This window comes from Montipora foliosa, unplaced genomic scaffold, assembly GCF_036669935.1.
Source record: "Montipora foliosa isolate CH-2021 unplaced genomic scaffold, ASM3666993v2 scaffold_422, whole genome shotgun sequence".
Classification (NCBI taxonomy): domain Eukaryota; kingdom Metazoa; phylum Cnidaria; class Anthozoa; order Scleractinia; family Acroporidae; genus Montipora; species Montipora foliosa.
Window position 1 is genome coordinate 277,662 of NW_027179726.1, and position 9,839 is coordinate 287,500.

Here is a 9,839-nt window from a genome sequence, read left to right on the forward strand (position 1 = left end):
TGGTTTTTGGTGGAACAGAGTAACAGTCAAGACATGATGAACTTTGACTTTGAATCCCTATGTCTGGAGTGGAAGAATAAAGCCCCATTGTTTTATTCCTTCCTTATGTCTTGTGCCTTATCAGGAAGACGGAAGGATGTGAAGACTGTTTCTTGGCTTCCAAGCTTGGCAATGGCTGGAGCAGTGCTTTTAAGGGAAAGGTCAAGGGGCATGGATGCTGTACAGTTACTTGTCACAGTACTAGTTAGGTCAAGTGCCAATCAGGTATTGTTTTTAATTGCAATAGAAAGTGCTAATATCTTATGTTTGTATCACCCAACTAGTGGTCTAAGGTAAATCCTGCATTTTGATTGGCTATGCTACTAAGGGACTATTAGTAATAGTAATCGTATAGCAAAATTCGCCGGTTTTTCTTCTGTTTTTCCCCCAAATAAATATTTCTTAACTTGCATTTGCAAACTTTATTAACGCCCTTTCTGTCTAACTATTTGGGTGATGCTAAAACAGTTAGACCCTTTGCCCTCAAGGGCCACGGATCAATAGCTCATTCGGCTTCACCTCATGGGCTATTGACCCATAGCCTGAAAGAGCTACAGGGTCAATAGCCCATGAGGTGACGCCGAATGAGGTATTGACCCGTGGCCCTTGAGGGCGAAGGGTCTAATTGTTTTTTTAGCTCTTTCGGGCTAGGGGTCTAATTTTTTAAATAATTAGCAGACTTTTTAAATGCTTACTAGGATGTTCGAAATAAAAATTGATCAAAATTGATGACTAGTCATATTATTTTACAGGATTTATATACGAATTTTTTGATATTTTAGTAGAATCACAGGTAACAAATCCTTCTTTCTTTGAAACTTACCATTGCTTGTGATCCATTCTAGTCAAAAATTACTATTCTTTGATTTTAAGATATATAGTTACATGTACCTACTGAGAAATCAACTGCAAAAAATACATGTCAGTTGCTGCGATTCATGATTGTATTTCAAGCTCAAAGCACTAACCAAATGTTATCTTATTTTCAGACATTACTAACACGATTTAATGCCTTGAGACTGACTGTGTCAAGCAGTCGCCTGTTACGAAAAATGGATGACTATGGCAGTTCATTTGACAAAATCATATCATTTTATTAATCATAGTTCATATCAATCATATCTCCCTTTCAATGAGTATTAATCAAAAGTAGGAAATGTTTGCATAAAGAATGCCTTACTTTTCCCTATATGTTGCCGGTCAATTTGTTTCAACCTAGGTCAATTTGTTCCAACCTAGTTCAATTTGTTTTTTTTTTTTGCTTTTGCTTTTTGAAGAATATTTTTGGCACCTTCAATCTTCTCTTCATCTTCCTTCTTCTCTACTTACATCACCTACTATTCCCTCCCTGCTCTCCCAATATCCCAACTTGTATTCTTTTTATCTTAATTCTTTCCTTGGGAGCCTTAAACCACAGACCTTTGGTTGTCCTTTGGATTCAGGTCCTGATGCCTTACCATTGAGCCATGCAGACTTGAATGCAAGTTTTTTAATTACATATACATTGTAGTATTAATGGATTTCCTTAAATTATTCAAATCAGTCATACTTATAAAAGAGAATATACCAGCCATTATTACACTACAGTACATGTACCTCTGCCCTAACTGTATACAAATTAATCTGCAATATCAAATTAACCTAGGTTGAAACAAATTGACCTAGGCTGGAACAAATTGACTTAGGTTGGAACAAATTGACCTTCAACATGTATTTCATTCAGGTTTCAAAACACCAATATCACAACCATTACATCATATTTTAAATTTCATCTTATAATATTTCATATTACTTATTTCAAATGTTGCTGGTACTCTCTTTGAAATGAACTGTCTTCTTCTGAAAATGAAATGACAACCTGTTTTCTGTGGTTGGTTTTTATTTCTTAGATGCAGATGGGCATTATTTTTGAATCCGAAGTGACAAATGAGGGAATTGTCAAGGTACTACAGCAATGCCAGCAGTATGTTGCAACAGTTGGCGAGGAAGACAAAATAAGGTTTGATGAACAAGGTCTTGTTGGAGATCAGTTGACAATTGAGAGAGCTGTTAATGCTGTAAAATCCATGGCCTATGGCTATACACCCTTGGATCGTTTGGAGGGTTTCCATTTCGGGATTGCAGACTGGCATGCTGATGTGAAGTTCTTGAGTGTAAGTATTAAAATTTGCAGCTTTAAGAAAATAAACACATTGGAATTTAAGTGCTGAGCTCATGTACTTTATTGGGACTTAATACAATTCAGCAATATATTGTCATGCACTGTACATTATGTAGCCAACAGTTGAATGAGCATGCAATATTAACTACATTGAGATGTTATTTCTTCCTGCACTGATGCAGAAAGACAGGGTGCTTGTTAACTGGGCACATAAAGCAATGTAAGTAGGCCACTTTCGATATATTATAATTCAGCTTCATAGTGAGGCTTAGAGGACACAAACAAAAGAAATGAATAAACATGGTCATTCAGTTTCCTTTGTTTGTGTCCTCTAAGCCTCGCTGCCAAGCTGAATTTAATTTTAATATATCGAAAGTGGTCTATTCTCTGCTAAGATTATAAAAAAGTAAGAAAAGGTTATGCTCTAATACCTGCAGTTTGGGGAGCTAAGAGACTGGTCATTTACATCTATTTTCTTATCTATTTTGTTAAAAGTTCGTCATCTCGAATTCATTCATAGGACCCTGTGCTCCAGGGTCTTTTTTTTTGCACCATATGGTCACATTTATGGTTTCATATAACAGAAGAAATGTTCTCTTTTTTTAGAACATCTTCAACAATCTGTACTCTCCCAAATCTGCTGGTGAGGCCTCTACAATGTACAGTGATCGAAATCTTATCAACCGAAGGAATGTAAAGGCTGATGTCCACGAAGCTTACACCCAGTGCAAGGAATTTTTCCTTCTTGAATTTGAAGCGAGAGTGGTTGCAGCAGCCCTTAAGATTCTTGGAATGTCATCTATTGATGCCTCGCCTGTAACCATGAAAATGCCACACTTGGCCCAAGAAGAAAACGACAACCAAAGCATTCTATGCAGGCTCTATTTGTTCAAGGTTGCCAAAGCAATCTTGGACATGTTTGTAATTGCTAATTCAAAAGCTGCTGACATTATAAGTGCTGTGCTAGATGAGGATGAAATAGACCAGATAAATTCAAGGCAAATGGTTACTCCAGAAGGTCGTTTCATGTGCAGATCACCAGGGTGTCCAGCAACTTTCAAGCATGATGGGAAACGAAAAAGAGACCATGAACAGCAGCACAACCCTCCCCCAGTCACCGAAGATGTAACATTTAATGAAAACACCACCACATCAACAGAGCCAAAACAAACAAAGAAAGATGATTCTTACAACTATAACTGCTGCTTGATCAACTATGGTCTTTTGTTCACAGAATTTCTCGATGCTGTTGGTGAAGGGGATGGCGACAGGAATTTAAGGTGCTGGAAAATGTTTCTTCTCCACTTCAAGAAAGATTCTGGAAGCACTAAGTATGCTGTTGAGGCCCTGTACTATACATTACAGGTCAATAGTCTCTGGACACCGCGCCAAGCATACAGACTACAGTGGAAATGTTCCATTGGACTTAGACCTGGAACATGACAACAAGGGGCTCAAGGAAGAAATCAGGAAACTTGGACGAAATCTGACAGAGAAGGCAGTCACCAGAGTTTGTAAATCCCAGTTTGTTAAACGACAAATGGTAGACAACTTTGATGCAACCATCCACAAAATTAAGAAATCAGGGAAACACACTGTCAGGTCTGATTCAAAAGACTTCATGACCATTTTAAACAAGTTAATTGCTAAGGACACTCTAGAATTCAGAGATGGCCGATCATTGCCCAGTTTCCCTGGAATTTCAAGTGATCCATTGAATGGACTTGACATCCACTCACTTTACAAATGGATCAATGACCATAAAAAGTACATTTCCCTTGATAAGAGAGCTCGTTAAGAAATGTATAGACTGTTCACAGCCCTCTATTTTCTCGTATTTTCATTCGATTGTTGAATGCATGGATATAATTGTGAGAGAACTGGACGCTAGTGCAAAACGGAAGATTGGTGGGGACAAGGGAAAACAGAGGGGCTGTAGACATCTTTGGAAAAAAGTGAATTTCTGGTTTCTCCAGAAATGGAAAATTCCCATTGGGTGAAAGGCAACTTAAGGGCCATCACCCCACCCCCCTCTGCATGCTTTTTCTTTTGCATGCGTAAATTATAGAGAGGCTGTGAACAGTATAAGAAATGTAAAATGTATTCTGCCCCAGGACTGTTCCCTTCGTAACAAGCTGTAATCAATCTTTTGCCCAAAACTTAGAAGTCCAGGTAACAGAGGCAACTGCAGAAACGTGAGACGACTGGGCAAGAGTATGGTTGTTTTCCGTTTGTTTGAAAAAACAAGATACTGATATTCAAATGAAAGATCAACTAAATTTGAGAGTCTTAACCATGGTAGCTCTTGAAATACCACCTAAAATAGAGAGTTTGTATGGATTGGGTAGAAGGGCCACAAAATTATAAGGATTTGTATGGAATTTTGCAACTTTTGCAAGGCTCCCATTTGAACAATTTTCCACTGAAAACTCTTAAACTTGGCTGGGTAGCTTTTCATTCAGTAAGTTACTTGAAATGTTTAGATTTTCAATCTAATCAATATAAGAAACTCGTCCCAGTTCTTTCATGTTTCTGCTATTGGTCTTCAGTTACCATTTCATTGTATTATATCTTGTGAACTGTTTTCTTAGTTTCTGTTTTGAAAAAATGTTCTACAAAATGATCAATATGTAGTTATACCGGATTGATGATTTAAAAATCAGTCCACCATCATACAATACATGTAATATATTATAGTTAACCAAAGCTACAACAAGTTGCAAAATTGTTGAGACACTTTCATTAAAAAACACCTTTTCTAACTTCCAATACTCGGCGTATCTATAATTTAAACCTTTCCCACTTCCTCTCCCCTCTCCCCCTTTCAATGTTGACTGCTTAAGTTCCCAACATTTTTTTGTCTCGCTAGCAACACTGATAAGGGGGGAAGGGGGGCTGCAGTGTGAGAGATAATAGGGAAATTAATAACGCCCCAAGAAGGTGAAGTGTCTCCACTATTTTTGCAACTTGTTGTCTGATTGATTGCAATAATTTTGCCAGTCGGGATTTGAATCCTATGGGGAAACGTTTCAACGTAGAAAAGCAGGAACTAAAGAAACAACCATTAAATATCGTATAAGCTCTGAAACATTTCAGAAGTTTGCACGCGAAGTGCAAAGCACATTGTACCAAACACGAAAGGATATTAATTATTGACATACGGTAGCATCGATCAGTCGAGTGTTTGGACTTATCACCGCTAACAGAAGACTCCGTACCAAATACTAAAGCGAGCAAAGTATTTTGACACTGCAGATCTGATGCTCCGAAAGTTACACATGGCTCGTATTATGTAACACAATACCATTTATTGTGTTTCTTGGTGACGTCAACCGGGATGGTGGCGTTACAGCATTTTTCTTTTCATTCAGACTACTTGTTCATGTTTTAAAATGGCTTCAATTGGAAAGATGCGATTTTAGTCATAGTACCACTTTAATTTTTGTTATGAAAAAAATGTTCTTCAAAATGATCAATATTTGAAGATACACCAGATTCATGGTTTAAAATCATTCCCCTCTCATACAATATTATATCATAATTAACCACAGTTAACCACAGTATGTACAATGGGCAATAACTGTTGTTGTAAAAGAAATACATCCATGATCAAATTGAACTCAAAACAGTGTCTAAAATGTCTGGAATAGCAGCTTCATATGAAGCATCTTCATCAACATCCACACTCTCTTCTTCTTCCAGCATTGCCGTAAAACTAAAGTCATTAAATGAGTCATTTAACATTCTCATCCAGTCATTGTCATCTTCATCTTCATCACCATCAATATCAGTTGCCTTATCTAGAATTTCTGGCAGTTGTTCATCTTGCAATTCAGGAAATATTTTCTTCAATATTTTCCAAATTTCAATAGCATGGTTTACTCTCCAAATCTCAATACCCTTAAGAACATCACTCCATGATGCAATGTATGGAGCACTTTCAATTACTTGTCCAATGTGATAATCTCCAAATTCCAGAAGGAAACTTGGCCAAGAAATTGCTGAAACTTGACTTTGACTGTGCATGTTTCTTTGCATACAATATGTCATGTCTTCTTGTATCTCATGAGTTCCCTTTTTAGAGATGCAAATTGGTCCTCTGAAACATTTCTTACTGGCGATATGCACTCTGTGGGAGCCTGATCAATGGAACAAATACTCTCAACACTGCAACCATCAAGACCACAAGTGCAGGACAATGCACAGTTGTCACAGCAATCATGGGGAGTGGGAGGGTTTGCAGTTTGAGATGAGCTAATGGGTCTGTCAAAATAACCATTGATGTGCTGTCTACGACAAGTTTTAGTTGAAACATAATCTTTTATGTCCTTTGCACAGGTACTTAACATTCGACCTAAGTATAGAACTCCTGGCTTCCCATCTCTGCTGCAACGGCCACTTTCTTGTACATATGATTCCAAATTACGGGAAGGCCCAAAGTTTATGATTGTTCGGACTCCCTTGGCATCAACTCGCATACCAAATGCAATGGTACAAATGAGAACCCTTATGTTGCCCTCATAATCAGCCATTGAATTTAGCACTGTCTCTTTGACATTATCTGGGGTTCTTGCATGCATTATTTCAACAAGCCTTTCTTTGGCATTTGGTTTCTCCTCATGCAGGTATATTTTCTGTCCTAGTTGAACTGAGAACAATGAAAATAAAGTACTGCATTGATTTACAGTCTGGCAGTAAATGATACATCGGTCACACTGGTTGCCTTTAGTTTTCAGTTGATGTAAAAGCTGTTCAAAATACTCTGTCACATGAATTTTGTTAGACATTTTCACCACTGCATAACAGATATTTGGTCGTTCGGGAGAAGCCATCACTAATTCTGGTTTATCCATATTCAAGGCACTGCAGATTTTTTCCCTTGTAGATTTCATGGCAGTTGCAGTGAGAGCTATAAAAGGTGTCTGACTTGGGAGGAGAGACCTCAATTCTTGGATGTTGTTGTACCATCTCCTGAAAGCAACATTGCCTGTATTTCCACTTTGGCCCCTGTAATACAAATACATACATACAACTCAGTTACTACTATTGATGGTATTTGTATATCATTCGAGAGCAAGTGATTGACTCTTTAATACTCTCCCGTTGTTATAATTTCAAATGATCGATGAAGAACTTGAGAGGTTACCACAATGTGAACTACTCTCGCTATTGAGTAAGAAATACAGATGGTGTAATCGTTCCGCTGTACACAAGAGTGGTTCAAAAAGGATAACAGATAAATTAAACATACCAATGAGTAATACAATGTGCTTCATCGACAGCGACCGCAATTACATTTCTTCGGTAAATGGGCGAACTAACCATTTCACGCCATTGATCATTTCCCAGCACAGCTTCCGGAGATGAATAAACAATGTTCATTTCGCCTTTTAAGATCTTCTGCAAATTTGCCTGTTCTTGTCCCCCGCCGATAAACGAAGCTTTTATTCCTTTTCGTTCTAAACATTGTACTTGATCTTTCATCAAGGACACCAGAGGAGAGATCACCAGAATGATTGCACTACGAATCTTCCCGCCAAGACGTGACATTTCTTCTACGATTGAAGGAGCAAGCTGATAGATCAGTGACTTACCGAAGCCGGTTGGAAGATTAACAAACACATCTTTTCCAGATATTAAATGTAAAAGTGCCAGCTTTTGTTGTTCGCGTAATTCTGCAACACCAAACTTGGGTAAAACAGCCTCTAAACTACTTTCGAATTTCTCATCGCATACAGGAAACGCGTCCGCCATTGTCGAAAGCGAAGTGACAAAGCTGTTGTCATTTATTTATCCAATGGAAAACGGGAATCTATCTCGCTCGCATATTAACCAATAAAAGAAAACTTCATATATCAGAAACAGTAAGTGACGTCACCGGACGGAATTATAACGCCCAGACTTCAGGCATCTCTCGCCCGGGGAAGGCTGAGGGCGGGAGACGACTGACATTTCAGGCTACTGTATCCCCCATATCATCCTATAAAAGCAGCAAAAGTGAAGGAATCAGTATAATTCATAGAATAAAAGTTTTTTCTTAATCATTAGAAGAAATGCCTTAGCATTTTGGAACACTGAGGTAAATTATAGTCTGCACCAACCTGTCACTATGTTGATGACATTAATTTACATTAACAATATCATATAGTGAACCTGCATTTTTTAAATTGTGTTCTGCTCCTTTGAGGTTGCAGCATTACTCATCAAAGAGCTACTACGTATAACAGGAAGTTACAACTTCATGAAACTGTTGTACTCATGTTTTTTTTTCACTTGCAAGCATATTATTGACCAAAAAACTAGTTTGACGTCTATTTGTTCTTGAAATTGCTAAAATGATTATTGTGATAAAGGTGAAACTCCCATATACCGGTAGGCCTTTGACAGTAGATTTCTGTTAAGCAAATTGCAACTTACCTTTAGTCCTTGAGAATTGTTGGACTGTGTTTCTGATGTCCTATCACATCAAATGAAAAAAGTGTCAGTGTGGCATGCAACATAATTCTTAAATATCTTGACATTACTGTCATTTTTAATAGATATTTTCCAACTTCAGGGAATGTCCAGTGACCAAGAAGGGCCAGAAAATCGTAATAGGTAACAGACAGCACATATTGAAATTTGCTGCAAACAGTTTGTTATTATATAGATATATATATATATAACAATAGTTCATTTTAATTGGTACTTGTTCAAAATAATTGGGACTAATCCCTGTTATCGGTTATCGGCGCTTATCAAGCATTAGGGCCAATTAGCATCAAGCTCATCTCTCTCAGACAGTTCTGATAACATTATCGAATAATGTTTTTGTTAGAACCAATGATAAGTGTGTTATTCAATAACACGATAATGCCAGATGACTACTCCAGTTTCAGTGGATATCATTATTTGTATTCACCAATGGTCTCGCTTCATTGTGAAACAGAGGAAGTGAGTCGGCTCGTATGTTGCATCCTCTCTCATTTGTTAAAACACTTAAATAAGTACGCGTACTTCTCTTTTAATTTAAAATACAACGTTCGAAATCCCTCAAATCTTCGGAAGGAACATTAACAGTCACTTCTAATTGTTTTTTTGCAAAACGAGTGGCCATCAAAAGGCGGTCGTTTGACAAAGGCCTCTTGATTGTTTTTGCATCGAAACCGCAGGAAAGGTAATTAAGCGCAGAACCGCGACACATTCCGGCACGCAAAGGTCAAACAGCCGCAAATTTTCTTGCTCCGTATTGTTAGGCCCACAAGAAAATGTTGATGGCATCTGAAAATGAATGAAGGGAGAAATGATCGCACTTTCACTTGAGAATTTGGGCCGCTGATCATGTCGGTGTTTGACCGACGTTCCTACGTGTCCCGATTCAACTAACATTGAACTATCCAATCGAATATGCGTTATTCGATAACAGAATAACTTAGAGAATAACGTTATTCTGTGTTTCCAATAAGAACCTTCTACACATATCAAGGCCAGATGCATTACACGGAAACGATTGATGCAGTTTAGCCTTGGAGCACCCTTGGGCCAAATAAAGAGTATTACGATTTGATTCAAAGCAAGTTATACCGCTTGACAGACCTCTTGTTTCTTCTAAATGAAAAAGAAAATCTTCAATTTGAACATTTAAGAAAACGCACTGCCT

General features: G+C 37.8%; 1 protein-coding gene across 1 annotated transcript; it reads right to left on the reverse strand.

The window, feature by feature from the left end:
* Nucleotides 1–6,246: 6,246 nt before the first annotated feature.
* Nucleotides 6,247–8,028, reverse strand: LOC137988585 (ATP-dependent DNA helicase RecQ-like). Its single transcript, XM_068834575.1, has 2 exons — nucleotides 7,452–8,028; nucleotides 6,247–7,207 (listed from the first exon to the last, which is right to left on the reverse strand). The coding sequence occupies exons 1-2, from the start codon at nucleotides 7,952–7,954 to the stop codon at nucleotides 6,247–6,249; spliced, it is 1,464 nt and encodes a 487-aa protein (XP_068690676.1). The 5' UTR covers nucleotides 7,955–8,028.
* Between the last annotated feature and the right edge of the window lie 1,811 nt (nucleotides 8,029–9,839).